At 31.9% G+C, this 20,035-nt stretch overlaps 1 protein-coding gene across 1 annotated transcript in view; it reads left to right on the top strand.

The window, feature by feature from the left end:
• LOC140452394 (uncharacterized) overlaps positions 1 to 19,633 on the top strand; it is a 172,624-nt gene extending 152,991 nt beyond the window's left edge. Inside the window, exons 4-6 of the mRNA XM_072546617.1 lie at positions 6,605 to 6,720; positions 12,761 to 12,971; positions 14,774 to 19,633. Of these exons, the coding sequence (XP_072402718.1) occupies positions 6,605 to 6,720; positions 12,761 to 12,971; positions 14,774 to 14,800 (354 nt within the window). The 3' untranslated portion in view covers positions 14,801 to 19,633. The remainder of the gene's footprint in view (positions 1 to 6,604; positions 6,721 to 12,760; positions 12,972 to 14,773) is intronic.
• The last annotated feature ends 402 nt before the right edge of the window (positions 19,634 to 20,035 follow it).

The following is a 20,035-nucleotide window of genomic DNA, read 5'->3' on the forward strand; positions in this document are numbered from 1 at the left end:
GCGCTGTCGCCTCGTCGTTTTTCACCACTCTTAACCCACATCGCGGGTTAGAATAAGTTTTCCAAACTTCCCAGAAACTCCCTGCAGGCAAAACCCACGTACTTATATACAAGGCACTTGGGATAAAGTATTACTTTTTAAGTGAGTTTTTACTTCGTTCTTCGGTCTAAATTTGGTTAACCACAATTCGCGTCGGTGATGTAAGATTAAAAATATTAATAAATATACTTTGACTTTTTTAAAAACAATTTACCCAGTGTTGTATTGAATTTAAACAAGCTTATCTCAGATAATTTAAACAGTAGCGTAGTTTGAAAGTATATTGATCGCTACGTTTCTTATTCGTGTTCAATGTAATAACAGTCAATTTTACAGGATTAGAGAAAACTTGTAAAACTGGTTTGGGAGGAAGTTCTCATAGGTTTAAATTCACTTGGGCATCCAAGAGTGCAATGATGAGACAACATCCAATTAATTCTCCAAAAAATAAGTATCCCAAGAGTGTACGGTCAGCCAAGACCCACCCTGGATTGTTGCCCTACATTATGATAATAATGTATACATTATTACATTACATTATTACAATGTATAGATCATCATCAACATAAGTGACTCGACAATCCGTTGTGGATCTTGGTCTGTTCACAAAGAAGTCGCCACTCCTGTCGATTCTTGGCAACCTTCCTCCCTCTTCTGACTGTAGGAATTTCACAATATCGGTGTATAACTGATATAGTTGAAAGTTGTATCTTCGACGCCAAAGCCCATTTTTATTTACGGCCCCAAAAATCTTTCTAATTTTTCTCTCAAAAATACCAAGAAGTCTTTTATCATTTTGAAATAAGGTACCCGTTTCAGCTCCATATATCAAAACCGGTCTTTTATAAGGTCTTGTATATATTGAGCTTTACTGCACGTTATATATTTTTATTTTTTAAATGTTTCTAGAGACCGTGAGTAGTTCTCTAAGAGCAGTTTGCTATTCCTATGCGTGTTTTTATTTCGTCGCTTGTCGGGTTTGTTGCGTTTACTACCGATCCAAGATATGTGAATTCTTTGACTTGCTCAAAGGTATGGTTGTTAATTTGAATTCTCTGTTGGATATTTCGGGGGTTTTTAGAAACCAACATATATTTGGTTTTTCCTCGTTTACCACAAGTCTTAATTCACTTGCAGCGTCCGCAAGCCTTGTAAAACACTGCACCATGTCTCTCATACTTCTGTCTACTATAACCATATTGTCAGCGAATGCGAGAAATTACGTCGATCTAATAAAAATAGTTCTAATATTTAATTGTCTGATTGCCTTTTCCAAGGCAATATTAAAGAGAAAACACCCCAGCGCGTCCTCCTGTCTTAGACCATTAACAATGTCAAATGTAGTTGGGTTAAATTAACTAACTTAGGTGGGATCCCAAAGTCTATCATTGCATTATACAATGCAGTTTTTTTCATACTGTCAATTTTCTGCTGGAAAGTTGCCGTTCCAGCAGTAAATCCGCATTGATATTGATCAACAATATCCTTTGTAAAATGTTTAAGTCTTTCAAACAATACATTGCCTAAGATTTTATACGCAGATGCTAACAGAGTAATGCCTCTATAGTTCTTACACTCCACTTAATCACCCTTTTTATGCAGCGGACATACTATTCCCTTTAGCCACTCTTCTGGTAACAATTCATTCTGCCAAATAAGTACTATTAGTTTATGGATTGCTACAAAAAGTTGATCACCACCGTGGTGCTTTATTGTCTTTGAGTTTTAGGATGGCATTTGAAACTTCTTCTCTTGTTGAATCTTCACTGTGTTGATTGTACATGTTGTAACCTTCTTCAATATCGTTTATATTTTGATGTTCGCTGAAATGTTGTGCCCATCTGTTAAGAACTGATTTTTTATCATGTAGAATTTCACCGTGAGTGTCTTTACAAATTTTTAATCGTGGTTTAAATTTTCGACAGCTATTATTTAATGATTTGTAGTATTTCCTCGTTTTATTTTTATAGAATAAACTTTGTATCTCATTGAGAGTGTTCTACTCGTATTCCCTCTTCTTACGTCGATGTATACATTTTTCCTCTCTTCTAAGACGTCTATATTCTTTTTTTTCTCCGTGTACAACCTGCGTCGATGGTTTTTTGATATGCTGCGATCTTTCTATTTCTGACCATTTCGCACTCATGATCAAACCAATGGTTTCTTTTTTTTGACTTGGTTTGCCCAATATTTCAACCGATTTCTATAACACAATATCTCGTATATTGGCCCATAGTTGGTTAATGTCTTCTTCTTCTTCTAAGTTTTCTGTCCTTATTTGATCTTCTATTTGCTGTCTGTATACATTTGAAATGTCGGGATCTTTTAGTTTATTAATGGCGATTTTTTCTCTCCTTTTCCCGATCTCCTTTTTTAAATTGGATATTCTCTCTTTAAATCGTGCTTTAACTAAATAGTGATCTTCTGTATAGATATATCTTCTTAAGCAGCGTCTTTTGCTGCTGCACTACCTGATTATTACAGTTGCTCATAATTTTTCCATAGATTTTCCATAAACGTAATAATCTTATTTTTATTTTATTGTATTTTTGTATAGTAATTCCACAGTTTTGTCTTTTAAACTTTCCAGGTTATTTCGTTTTGTAGTATTTCAAAATAAATTTTAAAATTGTGATTTTTTACTGAATCTGTTCTACTGTTTCATTTTATAACATCTATAAAAAAATTAGTTGTTTGTCTAAATCTCGAAACGAAATCCTGTATGCCAAAAATGTCCCACTTATTTCTAGTTCTACATTGTTTTATCAAAAACGTTACTACCACATAAATTATTTTGTTATCGCGCCCTTTTCATTTTCGTTTTCGCTTTTAATTACTCCATTTAGTACATGAATGCGGCGTCGAGTGTTTTAACTTCACTTCCGTTAACATTTCTACCATATTCCATTTTCTCAGTATACTCCCATTTAATTGCCACTACACAGAATATATCTGCAGGCCCGCAGTGCGAAAATCCATCCAATTAATACACCTTTTCTATTTTTCCACTTCACAAATAAAAGTTTTATTTCGTTTAAAAGCCTTGGTCACGGGCATAGTTTACATATACCTAAATTAAATGTTTTTTTAACGTGAATAAGTTTCAAAGTTGCTCTATACAACTTTATATTTTATAGGAAAGTGGTTTAATTAAAATAATTAATTAAAATAATTAAAAAAGGAACTAATAGAAAGTTTGAATAAATAAAAAATATTAAGAAATAAACAAATACAACGAAGTATACAACGATCCTACACTTTATTTGGTATTGAGGAAAAGAGAAAATATTTTTTATTATAACTAATAATTAATTACTATTTAAATGGGAATAAGCCACAATTAAAGGTTAAAATACGTTTATTGACGTTTCAATTTCCACTTCGGAAATCGTTCTCAAAATACAAACATTAGTAAATTAAACAAATTTTGTTTTTTATTACTTAGTGAAAAATTCTTCTAATAATTTAATTTTATCTGACTCATCTATATTGACAATTCAGACATACCTTATACATTTTAAAGTAGACGACTAAATTGATATTGCCAATATTGTTGAGTTGCGTTCCTGGGACGACTTTACTTATAAGATAGTTCATTCGATTACATGAAATCAACTTTAACATTAACCTTATACATTTTAAAGTCGTCTACTTTAAAATGTATAAGGTATGTCTGAATTGTCAATATAGATGAGTCAGATAAAATTAAATTATTAGAAGAATTTTTCACTAAGTAACAAAAAACAAAATTTGTTTAATTTACTAATGTTTGTATTTTGAGAAAGATTTCCGAAGTGGAAATTGAAACGTCAATAAACGTATTTTAACCTTTAATTGTGGCTTATTCCCATTTAAATAGTAATTAATTTAAAATGCCACAAGAAAATAGCTTCAGAACAATATAACTAATAAATTAACAATCAGAATAAAATGTATTCTATAAGTTATGTGATAAGTTTAGGTCCTGTCCCTTGATTCTGGCGTGATGTGGTCTTCTCCAGGGAGAGAATCACGTATCTATGTTACTGGTCTGTTGGCCAACGGCTGTCTAGTCTTCTGATAACTTGATGTTGAGGTATTGCGGAATATATTATATTCCGCATTTACTTTTGTTCTGAACTGTCGGTTTTTTAAGTATGATGTAAGTATTCGAAAGAATAGTGGTATGATTTGTTTAATTTTATAAAGTCCTTTATGCCAAACCTTATCAAATACTTGACTTAAATCTAATATTACCATTGGGCTATATTCCATTTCTTCTAATGCGGAATCGATTTTAATATTCGGTGGCATTGCTGGATAGTTGAGTGTTCTCGTCGACATCCCAACTGACAATTTGGTATCCAGTCTGCGCCAGTAAAGTCCGGATCTATTCTTTTTATTAAAAGTTTTTCTAGTAATTTGGAGATTGTTGGTAACAGACTGATAGATAGATAAGACTTCGATTGGATCCTTTCCTGGTTTTGGGAATAAAAATATTTCTGCAATTTTTAGATTGTTAGGTCAATAATTACACCTTAATATTGTGTTAAATATATATGTTAGGATCACTATACCCTTTTTGGGCAATAATTTTAGCATTTTTGGTGTTATTAGGTCAATTCCTGTTGACTTTTTGATTTTCAGTCCCAAGATTTCTTCTTTAAGTTCTTTTAGCGTTTTTAGTCTCATGGGCTTTACTGATGGTAGTTCTGAATTTAAATAATTAATAATTTCTTGATCTTCTTCATTGTTGTGTGGTTGGAATTCTGTTGCTAAATGTTGAACAAATAGTTCTGATTTTTTTTTTAATCGCTTCTTGCCCATTGGTTTTGTATGTCTGTAGTTTTTCGTACTGGTGGCTATATTGTAGAAGGTTTGAATGATAATTTGATCGATTTCACTTCTTTTTTCATCACTTCTCTTTCTTTCCCCATTCTTCGTATTACAGTCTCGTTGGTTATCTTGTCCGTCCATGAGTGGACGGACAAGATATCCTTAGGATTCCTCTGTATAGCCACATCTCGAAGGCTTTAAGTTTTTCAAGACTTAAGGTTAGCAGGTCGAAACCGGAATTTATGTGGATGGAAATGGATTTTTTATTATTGAAATTGTTAACTAAACTAGCAACCAAAAGTTATGTAAATGTAGTGAGGAATATTGTATCCTATCAGTGTATTATATCTTGTAATTCTTATTATTGATTCACACTATGTGTTCTCAGTCAAGTTGGAGTTATGTAAACTTGATATATGGCTGTATCTGATCTGAATAAGAGAAGATTTATATATCACTCAGATTCTTCATACCAACTTGAACATTGATAGAGAAATCTTTTAGAAAAATTTAGAACATTTCAAAAAATGCTCTTCTGAATTTGTTATGTTCTTGATGAAGAACGGTGGTATTATCAAAGTCCATAGAATGACCAGCGAAATGGACGTGTTTAGCTCATTCATAACGGTCTAGATGAAGGCGTTAATCACTTTTATGAAGAGTGATCCTAGATTTGAGTAGTTTGACTAAAGTACGACTTATCACATAAAGAACAGAGAATATTGTAGACAATATTACTAAGCTCATCTTTTCCTATTTTATCCTTAATTTTTGAAAATAGGTTGTTAATTGTTAAAGTTGATACGTAAGCCTTAGTTTTAAAACAATTGTCATTGTTACTATTTAAAGTGTAAAGTGTTTATTAGATCATGTAAGAGACTAGACCAATTAAATCTACCTTTCGATATATTTGTAAAATCTCACAATTGATAAAGTTTCAAATGATTTTAATAATTATTAAAAAAGGTATTAACAATTATAGAAAAAGCTCATTTTCTGACTAAATTTGCAATAATTTATGTGTTTGTGGAGCAATTTTCATTCGCAAAGTCTCGTTTAAAGGTTAAAGATACCTAAATTATTTCATTTGTACAAATTTTTTGGTACGAGACATCGTTGTCCTAGAACATCACAACGAACATCCTATGTTTCATGATTCAAAAGATTGGACTACTCTTATATTAACTGTCTTAATACTGTTCGATAAAAAAACACCTCCTATAAGTAATTTTTAAGTTTCAGAAACCATTATTTGCTTAGAGTATTTGTAAAAAATGTCTCAAAAAGTGCAATTTTTATAAGCAATACAGCAGCACATTATTTGCCACAATTTCGTTGATATTTCAAATGGTTTGCTGGTTATTACATGATAAATGTCACAGAGTCCTATATAGAATTAAAAGATATTTGAACATACCAATATTAAAAACCCATTTTTTACTTGTAATGGTGTTTACCAACAATATTTGTATGTATAATAAAGTCACTTATAAACAATATAATAAAGTAACTTAATGGTACGTGTGGGAATATTAAGTTGGAAAATAATTATGAAACTTGTGCATTTTAGTGAACCGTTCGTTGTAATCAATTACAGCGGTAAAAATAAACACCCATTACAAAATAAACATTTCCTAACTATTATTCCTGTAAAATTAGACAGAAAGGGTCTTTTTACAGGATTTTGACAAAATATCACTTCCATTAAAGGCACAAATTGTGTTTAATGAAACTCCACTTTTACTTTCAGGAATTAATTAAAACAGAACGGGCTCGTGAACTAGAGCAACAAAGAGCGAGCGAAGAAGCAGCCGCTCGAGCTGCGACACTTAAAGAATTAGCAACCGGGAAACAGAAGACCCATGGGTAAGTCTCTATTTAATCAAATTAAAACATACCGGGTAGGCTAAAAGTTAGAAATAGATTTGGGGCTGTAAGACTAAAGAAAGTGATATAAAATTTGTCTACGGATTCTAAATTAAATTCAAATGCTTAACATAATAAATCTTGACATAGTAAACTCTATTTTTAACGCAAATGAAAAAATTTTACTGAAAATTCATGAATATTACATATATCTGAAGATTATGTTTTCCAACTGACAATTTATTCATCAAAATTTGAATGTAATCTCATATTAACCATTAACTGTTAAGTTTTCCGCTTCCAAAAAGTGGATTATTTTTCATTTTTAGCAACACTTGCTGAAGCATGGTAATAGTTTGCCCAAAAATATTGTTACTTCTGTTTTCGTCCACCTCTCTTTTTTTAATGGTATTCTACATAAGTAATGATTGTAAGTTCTTTTGATTGTCTTTATTTAGGTCCCTGCCATTAGTTGAAACAGACATCTGAAATTATTTACAAATCTATACAATTATGCCATTTTATTTGATTTAAGTGACTTATTTTCTGTAAATTTGATTTGATTGATCAAATCAAAATATTACGAAAACGGTACACAGTATCGAGTTTTACCAAGAGTACCTTTTTCTTTTAAAATTGAATGATGTTTAAAGTTTACTTGAAATTTTGATTAATAGTTATACTCTTAAAAAAGTTATATTTACTAATACTTAGTACGATCCGTGTAACTAGCGCCCTCTATGAGAATCAGATATAAAAACAAATTCATGGGATGTATCAGCTTCCAAACATATTCGTATAAAATTTCATTACAATGTTGCCAGTATTTTCGGCAAAATCGTAAAAAAAATTTTTTTCTTCAACGCCCTGTATCTTGAAAACGGATGGCGTTACAAAAATTTTTTACTAAGCAAACCCCAATTATTTTTCAGTTTTTTACCTACCCTAGAGACAGAGTTACCTTTTTTTGAAACACCCTGTATATATATATATAAATATATATATATATATATATATATATATATATATATATATATATATAAAGGAATGAAGGAATGTAATGTTTAGAAGTTGAAACAACAAAAATACTTTTCATTGTATTTTCCGTAATAATTTGAATTTGTAAAAAGAAACAACAAAGTGAATTATTCGAACTTAAAATTAAATTAAGTATGTGGACAAAACTTTTTGAGATATAGAATTTAAGCTTTTTAAGAAGTTCACAACTTTCCGACAAAGCTAAAAGAAACAATGTGGTAATTTCCGCATTTCTTTATTCTTTATGAAATTTCAGAGAGCGCTTAACTTTAACAAGCTGTCGCTGACTTTATTTCATTAAATAATATGAATTATTGAAGGAAGTAAAGAACGACGGAAATTTAAAGTTTTGCAAATTTAAAGTTTTAGACGTTTTTTTTGCAGGTGTATAAATTAGCTGTTGTCGTTTTAGCATCTCCATTTTATACAAATAAATATATTTTTATAATAACATTCCTGCAGGTACAATAATTTTGAATTACATTAATATTTATCCCTTTTCAGATGTAATTATAGTTCTGAAACTATTTTTTGTGGCAGTTCTCTTACTACTGTAACTACTGTAATAGACCAGTATGAAAATTGGAATTTAGGTTCTTACTCCTGGACTTGTTGGTTGCCGGTTGCCGTTGGTTGATTTTTAATTTTTAACGGTGAAAATTACCTCTATTGAAAAAAATCATATAATTGTAAATTAAAGCGGGTATTTGATTCAAATTATCATTTAATAAAATGAATGAATATTAATTAACATTAAACAACATAATTTAAGATTTTATCAGAGGTTATCCCCTAAATCTCACCCCCCTAGATTAGTTATAATTAAAACAATGTCATTGAATATCTTGTCTTCACTGATTTGCATGGAAATTTGGATTTAGGTTATACTTACCCTCCACTTCAAAATTGGACTTGTAGCGTTGGTTGATTTTTCATTTTTAGGGGTGAAAACGACCCCTATAAAAAAATCATATTGTATATTCGAGCAATTTTGAATTATTTAATTATACAGTGACAATAAATTTAGATTTCTTTACGAATAGTTGTATTTTTTTTCTATTGAAACTTTAAATACAATGATTTTTTTATCAAAATATAATAAATTAATTTTATTTCAACTTAAAAACAACCCTTATTGGTTTGTAAGGATGGGTGAAAGTATATATGTGTGCCTTAATAGCACATTATGTGTATCTTACGATGATCCAGCGTTATAATATTTCTTAAAATATGTGATTGATTTTTTACTCATAGCTCGGTTAACTTTTAAGCTATGAAGCACGTATCGAGCTTTCCGTAGCTAGATAATGTGATTCCTAGATATTTAAACTGCCATCACGTGTTCTATTATCTGACCTTCCAGCTCCAATTTACATCCCAGTAACCATGCAATTTTTCTTTGTTGGCGCAGCATACGTTGTAAATCAGCTTCACTTTAAAAGAGTAGTATTGCGTGTGCAAATATATACTTGTACTTGTATTAAATGGGATGGCTTCTTATCCTTCTTATCATGCTCCTTTCCTACTAAATTGGCTAACTTACTATTCTCCTTGATTAATCACTGTTGGCTGCTCTTTCTCTCCAACCATCAATTCCCTCTTTTCTGAGATATTCCTGTACGCTATCAAACCACCTTTGTCTGGGTCGTTCTTTCATTCTTTTCGTGATTAAGTACCGTTTTAGAATCATCTTTGTCATCATCTTCCTTTCTATTCTCATGTGCCCCATCCATCTCACTCTCTGTGCTTTTGTGAAGCTACTGATGCTTGGTTCGTTATACAGTTGCTCTAGGTACCTGTTTATTCGTCACACTCAACCTTCCACCGTGTTTTTGCTTCCATATATAGCTCTGATCATTTTCTCCGTGTTTGCTTTTTTCATTGTCCATACTTTACTACCATACGTCACTGTGGGCCTTATTACTTTTGGATTTCATCAGTGTTCTTAGGCGTCCCATCCCCGGATTGTTCTCGCACGCCCTATATTGGCTTTTATTGTATATGTATATATATATATATATATATATATATATATATATATATATATATATATATATGAAAGAATTATAATTAGTAGCTTTTTTACATACATGTTAATTTTACATTTGTCACTCAAAAACCAAAAAAAACATTTACTCATTACCCGTTAAAACCTATTCACGGTCGGTCGAACACGGGAATAGTGTGTAACGATATTTAATTATATTTATGTAGGTGTATAATAATCTACAAACATTGTATAATATGTATATTAATAATTTTTTTATATGTGTGTGTGTGTGTGTATGTGTGTGTGTGTGTGTGTGTGAGAATCTTTTTGACACAGAAAATTATTATAAGGATGTTTCAATTTTTATATTACAATCGTTTATAAACTTGATTAGAATATAGATTATATTAGGATACAGATATAGATTTGTCAGAATAAGATAACAGATTGCTGATGTTAACTGGTAGGCTAATATTGAGATCGAATAAACTTAAATATATGCTCCGAGTCCGTTCCCTATGATTAAGACAATCGAAAAATAAGTGGTTCAAATCTCCGATAGATTTATTATTACACGATTACAAGAGAGTTTCATTGATTCCAAGCAGATACTCTGGAAAGAGGCCTTGTTAAGTTTTAGCCGGATTATAAACGAGGAATGTACTTTATTATAATTAAAATTAAAATGATGAATATTTTTTGGTAAGCATGGATTAATAGAAAAGTAATGGTTTCTTGAAGTCTACTAAACTTGGATGGCTGGATGGCTACGAATAGCTTGTAATACTGCCTGAGAATCTGATACTATTACGATGTTCTCACAATAACTAGTGGTACACCAAGTTAGTGCTTTCTGTATATCAGCAGCATCGGCTGTAAAAATAGAACAACATTCAGGAATTCGATATTTCTCAACATAATTGGTATTTGAAACAAAACATGCGAAACCAGCACTTTCAACGGTTTTTGATCCATCTGTATAAATAATTGTTAAATATTCCCCTAATTTGCTTAGTATGATTTAAATATCAGATTAGTTAAAATTGGCAAGTCTGAATACGAGGGCAATATAATGGTTGATTTGTCTATCAGAACTTCAAGGTCTTGTTCGTAAAAAGGAAATTTTGGTAGCTGTAATATATGAGATTTGGACCAACCCAATGCAGCGATGGTTCGTGGAGAATTAAAATGAACCACGAGCTGGATGAACTAATGCAGAGCGCAGATATTGTTAGATGTGTAAAGTACCAAGACTAATCTGGCTTGGTCACCTAGAAAGAATGCCAGATAATCGAGCTGTAAAAGTAGTCCAGAGATGGAAGCCCCAAGAAAACAGAACAAGAGGAAGGCCCCGTAAAAGATGGATAGACGACGTAGAGAGGGGTCTTAAAACCATGAACATCAGGCAGTGGCGAAGGAAAGTATCCGACAGGGCAGAATGGACGAACATTGTTAAGCAGGCCAAGACTCACAAAGGGTTGTAGCGCCATTAGAAGAAGAATATATGAGAGTGATATGAATTCGTATCAATAAAAGATTCTTCAAGAGATTCAGAATTTTTTATTCTCCTTCTTGGCGGTTTTTGGGCTTCTTCTAGAACTACTTTTACTTTGGAAGACATCTTGGTAAATCGATTTTTTTTGTTTTTCCCCATACGAGAGGGAAGCCCTCGTATGGGGGAACGAATATAATAAATCAGTCTATTGCAAATATTCTTCTTTTTTAAATTTTAATCATTATTAATTAGGCAGATCGGAAAATGTATTAAACTTAGTGAAATAAGAGTATTAATATATATTTTGTATATGTTGGGCAAGTGATTAAATATTTTTGGAGCAAGATACATGGCAAATCTCTAGTATCACAGAATAATAAATGAGATTAGTTTTTTCTAACTAATTTAAATCAACTTTAGAAAATATGATAGATAGAATGATACTAGTCAATTTGAAGCAGTAAAAATGACAGACTTCTTCCAATTGCAGAAGCAATAGTTTATGTTATCCTTGAAAATACGCTTAATACAGATTTACAGAATACAGATTTTTTGTTTGAACCTATATCATTGACAATAAAAGTAAACAACTTTTTTTTCAAAAACGTCATTCAAACAATATTTAGCATCTTATATTGCTCCGAATGGCTTATAATGGCTATGGTGGCAGACTAATAATTAGTCTGCCATTTCAGTTCTCGTTATAGAGGAAGTCTACTACATATTATTTTTAAATATTTTAAATCTATTTTAGATTTGAGAAATTTAAACTTTGAAATTCTCAAACACTTTGGTAATTGATCTATATGGACATCCCATCTTAAATGAGAGTCAATTTTTATTCCAAGATATTTTATAGTGTTACTTGATTTTATAATTATATTTCCCTTCATGTTTTTATTTGTTATATAACTATAAGAAGGTAGTGTTACTTTTTAACTACAAAACAGAACAACACACGTTTTTTCATAATTAATTGTTAAACCTTTATAATTAAACCATTTTATTAGTTTAAGCAAATCAAATTTAATTTTATTCTGTATTATCTTCCCAATGATCTGCGCTATATAAAATTGCAAGGTTATCGGCAAAACTTACTATTTTCCCCTCAGTATTGAGATTATATAGATCGTTGACATGGATATTTAATAGTAGTGCCTACAAAGGTCCCATCTACTTTGATGGCCATGAACGAAAACGATCTAATAATATCGTTTTCCGTTCTTTGCACTATATAATATGTGCAAAAGTTCACATCTTTTTGAAAAAGCTGGTTATTGCTTCGATGTATTGTTCAACCTATCATATTTGAATTGATACATCAACATGATATTATGACGTCATTTCAAGCTCCCGTTTCTTCATCATTCAGCCTGTATTCAGCCGTAGCGTCTGATGTTCTTCGATCTCAACATCGTAATTAGACTCCCAGGAATTTTATCATCTTTAGCGATTCTTTTTATTAACACCCAAATATAACAAATCAAATAAAATAAAAAATATTTTTATGTTTTCAGATATATGGATACATATGAATATCTCGCAGACGAACCTGATTTTGACCCTGACGAAGAAAACTTACAGAAACCAGGACTTCTTTCGTTCCCTAATCCGATGGCACCTCCATCTAGAACGATGAATCTCAGAATGGTGCCCGATTTAGCGTACACACGGAGCGCAGGTCGACCTCGGACATATAGACCTACAATTTTTGATACTTCATTTACTGTAAGTAGTACTTTATATTATTACCATATTTAAATAAGACATTATATGTGAATATAGGACACTATAGGTGAATATGTTTGAAATTGTGTTTGGTTATTTTTTAAATCTGTAAAATATAAATGTTTTTTTAATTTCCTTAATGAAAATTTTAGGTCACATTTTTGTTTGTCTTCAGCTTATATTGATATTAGCTTTAGAATAATTTTAACTGCGTCTGTTGTTTTGGTTTTCATTCACATTGCCTTTTATGATCCTAAAACTATTTATTTGTGGCATTTTCATATTAATTACTATTAGTTATGCTAATATACTACATAGATGAAAGTGGGTCAGTTGCGAAACTCGGTCGCAACCTTATCTGTTTTGGTATTTAGATGTATCTCTGGGTTTCTAGAACAAAACTGATACGTACAAGAGCCTTGCAAGATATCTAGAACTGGCATCAACTAGACTCAAGCTGACTAGACTCAAGCTGAAATCATATCAAAAAATAGATTTAATCACCGTCTACCTGGTTTCACACTACCTGTGGTGCTCAGGTAATCGTTTGCTCATTAGATGGCAATTGACCGGTATTCTTGAGCCAAGAGCACGAAGTGACGTTTCGTTGCTTCTTACCTTCAGTCTGAGTTTGACTACAGCGGTGACACCTCTCAAAGGATCATGCAGGCTTCCTAAGGACAGTTCAGCCAAGACAGAGACCTCGCGTAGGGCGAGAGGTCAAAAACTTCCTTGATCACAATGTTCAGTATGAATGAGAATTGCAAAAGAACTGCCTAGCGAACCTTTTTGCTTGAATAGTTTTTGGTAAGAGGTATCACAAAAAACTACCACAATGAGAGCCTAGTTAATATTAATTTATTTTATTGCGAAGCAGAATTTACCAATCATGGAATAGTTCATCCATAGACAGGGAACGTGAGCTGTTCCCTGTCTATGGAAACAGCGATACGTAGAATACAAGTAGGAAAAGTTTACTTACAAACTTGTACCACATCAGCTACCGTCGGACACAATTACTTCACCAACTCACAACTTATTCTTTATCACTTACTATCCTTGGATACCACCTCAAAAACCAACCACTCGCCTTTAGAAACTGGAACTAACTGACTCTCTCAGCTCCTCTATCCATTCATCCAACCTCTCATTATACACACCCATCACCACTTTCCAAATTCTCGGCCAATCAGAAATTTGCATACCACTCCCACATAAAATCAGAAATACCTACAAACTTTCCTAATTCATATTATTTCTACAAGGACACTTAATTTCTACTGGGTATTTACATATTCCGAACAATCATTTATTTATTAACTATTTTTATTGTCCTTTTCATAGCGCAAATCCGGCTTACGGAACACTTTATGGCTTATGGGGAAAAACCATCGTTAACTTCTATTCATTGTACCCGCACTATTTCACTTGTTATATTAATACAAAAGATTATTTATGACTAAGATTACCTTTGGTTAATTCCAGGCAGCTCGGAGTATTTTTTTTTATTTTCTATAATCTCTGAAATATTGATTTCCTCGTACATTTAACATTTTTACCCTTTAATTTTGAATACCACAACAATATGTACAGATTTATGAGTCAATTATTCCTAATACGAAATCTTATACGAAAACTTATGTCTAAGTAAATTTATACTTTAAACAACGATTTTTGTGACTATCGGTTTTTTACAACCAAATGAGTGGTTAATTTGATGTTGTTGTAGCAGATTGCAATTATATGTTTAACTATTTCTTTACGTATTATTTAGTAATGATGGTATTGTTTTCTTTTTTTAGGACGGTTACAGTGGATATCTGCCATAAGTATTTAGAAACAAATAGATCTTAGGTAGATGTTATGCCACCATATTTACATGCTCTAGTAAAAGCCACATTAACTTATGGAGGAAGTTCTATGTTTCCTAAGCTTTCCTAGAAGAGATATCCGCATCATATCATGATAACAAGAAAATTATTTATCTTAGTGTTAGTCTAACTATCTGCCCTCATTAACTTTTGTAAGTAAGAAGGAGTGAAGAACATTTAGTCCAAAGTATAGTGTTATTTTCTCCATGAATTGATTAAGATCTAGGACAATCCGTTGCCGACAATATTTGCGAGCCGCATCGGGGCAATCTCATCGATAGGATCTCACTGCCAGACTTCCAAACGCTATCAAACGACAATACCTGAAAAATCAATATTTAGCGAAAAGCTTGACATAGACTTAATGTTTTTTACACGGAGTATTTCTTCAATATTACATACATTTATTTCAAGCTTCATACCGTGTAAAACTTTTATTTTAAAGAAATAATAACATTGTTTATTGAAATTTACAATTTAGTTGGGAATAAGCCATAATTTTACTTTAAAATTAGTTTATTTGACATTTCGATTTCCACTTCGGAAATCGTTCTCTATATAAATAGCTTTAGAACAATAATAACATTGTTATTATGATATATAAGACCACTTTGACTTCTACTGTAAATATTTTTAAAACTAGGCCAATACCCATATGCAATAGATAAATGTATGCCGTAAAGTTGTGCTTTAAAGACATATTGCCGTATCTGCCGTTATTGAAAGTTTGACAGTAAGTTCCTTAGAGTTGCCCCATAGCGAAAAGCACCTGAGGAAAGATAGCGGGACAAGTCAGCAGCGGAGAGTCTCTTTCCGATTAAAAGTTGATGAGTTTCCATTGAGCAATTTGGAACCCAATAAATATTTCTATAAACAATTCAAACGGATAAAGTTTCCTAACAAGACAATAATTACGTCTAGAAAAATATTATTGAGAACACATTTTGTTTATAGATTTGAGGTAAAATTGCCCGGTCTGAAATAATATTATGAGGTTTACAAGATTTTTCGTACAACCCAGATGAAGTTTTATTTTTAATGGTTGTAGGAAAAAACAATGCAAAACGTACGGAAATCTATTTTTCGTGCAATATAAGAAGTCAGTCTGGAATGTACAGGGTGTATTGTGATAAACATATTTTTCAGTGTGTAACTGTTTTGTTGGAGGCTGGACATTTTTGGATATTTTTGGTAACAGAACAATATCTTTATCACAATTCATCTAAACGAATATACAATTATAGCAATTATTGTCCCGAAATTAGATTTGTATATTTTTTGTACTAAAACATGCCTGAAAGTGCACCAATAGTAATAAATAAGAAACTGTTAACAGTAAAGACTTATATTGTATAATTATAAAGTTCTATTATTATGTTTCTGTTGAAAGTTTTTCTTGTATTATTATTTATTTTGACGATTGTTAAAGTTCCGATACCGGACGTTTCTTTACCTCGCTACGCCTTCTAAATACTCGTATATTATAAAAACTCTATTTACCATTTCGATAATATTGTCATTCGATTACTATCAATTTCCTTTACTAAAATTTTCTGCCTCACCTTGGAGCAGGAAAGAGGCAGAGTATGAGATTAACTCAATGCAAGAATGAGAGACACACATTCGTGAATTTTACAAACAACAAATATTATGAATACATATTCGAAAAAGTAAAAAAACTTGTGTGCTTCTGGATGCGAGTTGTTGGTAAATGCCAAGAGGTTGAGCAACAGTAAAAAGGTAGAGAAAATATTAAGTAAAATCAAAATATCCACCTAGAACCATTTAAAAATAATGGTCAAAAATAGACCAGCCTCTTTAGCAGCTATAGAACTTAAAGTGGCCTACGACTGGATAAACAGAATTAAACTAAGCAATGAACTACACAATATACTGAACAATAAGCAATGGAAAATTGGTCTTTTTGCACACAATTCAGGTTTTAGTCACGTAATCACGTAATTTAGGTTTTTATTAACCCTTTAGGTCCCAGGCTTAAAGCACTATGCATGTCACAGAATTCCAAGGATTTTTTCTTGTTATCAGACCCACTGGCGCATGTATACAGCGGGTATAAAAAATAGACAAATTTGCTAATGAAACTTGTTAAAGTAACAAAAAAACAAAGTTATTTGAAAAAGTAATAATTAAAATATTTGCTTCGTTTGGTATAGTTCAAAACATGGAGTTACATACAGACCAACGTCACACTTTGCACATATGTATATCTGAATTCACTTTCTTTTTTCGTCTGAACCTTCTAATCTGAAACTGTAGCAGGAAAATGTCGACAAGAGAGCCTGTCAGGATCTCTAGTCAAAGATTTCACCTTGATTTTCTACTTCAAATCTGCCAGAGATTATTGTTCTTTTTTTGTCTAATAAAGCGCATGAGCGTTAAGAAGTGAGAGATCCACCATATAGAGGAATAGTTTCTTGTGCCATTTTATGGTCTTTCTTAAACATTCCTTGAAACTGAGCATCATGTCAGATCTATCTATCGTACCCATAGAGCATTGTAATTCACGACACATGCCGGTTTTGTTATAGGCTCTTTTGTCTTGAAATCTACCGTATCCAACATAAGCATTTGATCTTGATGCATGATAGTTAGCATTACAACTTCGCGTTTATTTTTCCATTTAATAGCTAACAAGTGTTCACTACATCGGGACAGTCTCGCCTTTGTTTAATTTGACTGTTAATTTTGGCATTTCTTGGTTAGGGCGAATTGTTCCGCAAGAATTTGTTTTCTGTTCAAATAGGTATGTACATAAAGTGGGATTTGTGTATTATTTATCTCTATACAATAAAAGGTCGTTAGTTAAATATGGCTTCATAAGATGTGTCACCACTGATCCAGTTATTCCAAGATCTTGAAATTGTTCTATTTGAGTAGCTTTGGCAAGGTAAACAATTACATCTAATACGTATCTCGTTTTACAGTTACACAATAGGAAAAGTTTTATCCCAAAACAATAGCGTTTTGATTTAATATCTTGTTTAAATCGTAAACATCCCTTGAAAAGGACTAAACTTTGGCCAATAACGAGGTTTTCAGACGCATAAAATTGTTTCTGAAACAATAATGTCATTTTATCAAACACAGATTTTGAAAAGGATCGGTTTCTTTTTGATCAGCATTGACTGAAAGGTGTAGCATGCTAAGGATGGCTTTAAAACGATTCCTTGACATCAATTGAGAAAATATAGGTGTATGTAGTAAAGCATGCGTTGACCAATTTTCTCTCAACTTGTTTTTTCCATGATGCCCTGTTAGTAATAATTAGTAACATTTACGTCAATTTCTTTCCATTTCAGTTTTTTTAGACCCATACATATTGGAAGCATATCTATTGGTTTCAGCTAAAATTAACTACTTCCACTACATCGACATTAACGAACAACAAAAAATAACTTAAAACATCCGATTTGTCTTATATGAACTCTACACGTGCCCCGGAACCTATATCAAATGATTCTTTTTTTTTAATACAATTTAGAGATAACACACTTTTTAGTGCATTTTCATTGACACAGCTTTCGTTTTCTCTATCTATATAAGTTTCAGTGTTTTCTGTTCAGAGGTTCTTCTTCTTGGTATGTCAATTCATTTACCTCCTCAACCCTGGTATCACCGTCATCCAAATCGGGCTCATATTCACTGCCACTATCGATAAAGGGCTCTTCATCAGAGTCCAATATCGCCATTATATTTTCATATTCACGTTGTGTCAGTCCACACAGATTCCTCCTCCATCTCCTCCTCATTTCTTGAGCTTTTGTCAGGGCGTGGTGACTCTAAAAATTATTGACTTGATGTGATGCTGTACCATAGGGACGACTTCATGTAGGGATTTTCCCACCAGAGTTTTCATTTGGTCTGCCCATCGTGTTGGAGTCCTTCCTCTTGGTCTTCGGAATTCTACTTTTCCTTCTGCTACTAATAGTTCCATGGTCCCCGTTCTTCTAGCCGAAATAAATTAGGTATGCTCGTTTTACTTTTTTTAATAGCCTGACTGTTATATTAGCTCTTCCAGAATTGACAGTTTGGTATAATTTTTTGTCTAGGACACGCCTAGAATTCTTCTATAAACCTACATTTCGAAGGCTTCGATCTTATTCCTATCGATTTTTTCTTTAGTCCATGTTTAAGCTGCGTATGTAGCAATGGGAAAATAAGGGCATTGACCAACATGAGCTTGATATTCCTTGTTATCGTTTGATCTTTACACATTTCCACACAGATTAACATACTCATTATGGTTCCTTTTGCGTTTAGAACAACCACTTTTATTAGTAAAAGCGCCTGAACTTGAAGCTATAGCGCATAACGTTACCTCTAGGAAGAATCAGATAATACTGAACATAGGTACCGAAATATTTTTGTTTATACCTAACTCCCTGCATTTACAGTACCGCATATATACGGCGATGGACCCTAGATGACCAATCTTACATGGATCTGAATCTTTTCACGGCGTTGTATGCAAAAGCCTATGCAAATAGTGACATATTAATGCGGTAGTGGGACTGGTAACGGAACTAAATTTTATACTGCCGTGTATACATGGCCATGGGTTTGTGGAACCATAATAAACTACGCAGGTGGGACTCACCGCACTTCTGGTTAATGTCGTATATATCCGGCGATGAAACTGAAAGGGTTAAAGATTTTACGATCGTTTTCCACAAAGTTTTGAAAAGCATAAAGCTTGAAAAAAAATTTGCAAAGAATTATTATTTGCATTATATTATATATATATATATATATATATATATATATATATATATATATATATATATATATATATAAAGCACTATAAATATTTTATTTTGCAGAAAAACATTCTTTATGTTACCAACATTAAGCAAAAAAATTTGATTGAAAAATGTTTAATATTTTATCAGATATTTAATTTGTTTATTAAGTTTTACTATTTTTTTATGTATATTTTGACAAATGCATTGAGAAATCAAAATTTTAATTAAACCTCTCTCCAAAATGGCGTTCGAAAATTGTTCCAATGTGTTTATAACTTGTTTGTTTAATAACGTCGGGGGAATTAAACATTTTCAAATGCCGTTTCCATATTCGTGTTCCTAACAATTTTTCACATTTAAAAAAAGTTGTTCTATGACCATATTTTGCAGAGATAGCTTTTCCAAATTTAAAAATTCCTAATTTGTTTAT

The sequence above is a fragment of the Diabrotica undecimpunctata genome, chromosome 10 (assembly GCF_040954645.1).
Source record: "Diabrotica undecimpunctata isolate CICGRU chromosome 10, icDiaUnde3, whole genome shotgun sequence".
Taxonomy (NCBI): domain Eukaryota; kingdom Metazoa; phylum Arthropoda; class Insecta; order Coleoptera; family Chrysomelidae; genus Diabrotica; species Diabrotica undecimpunctata.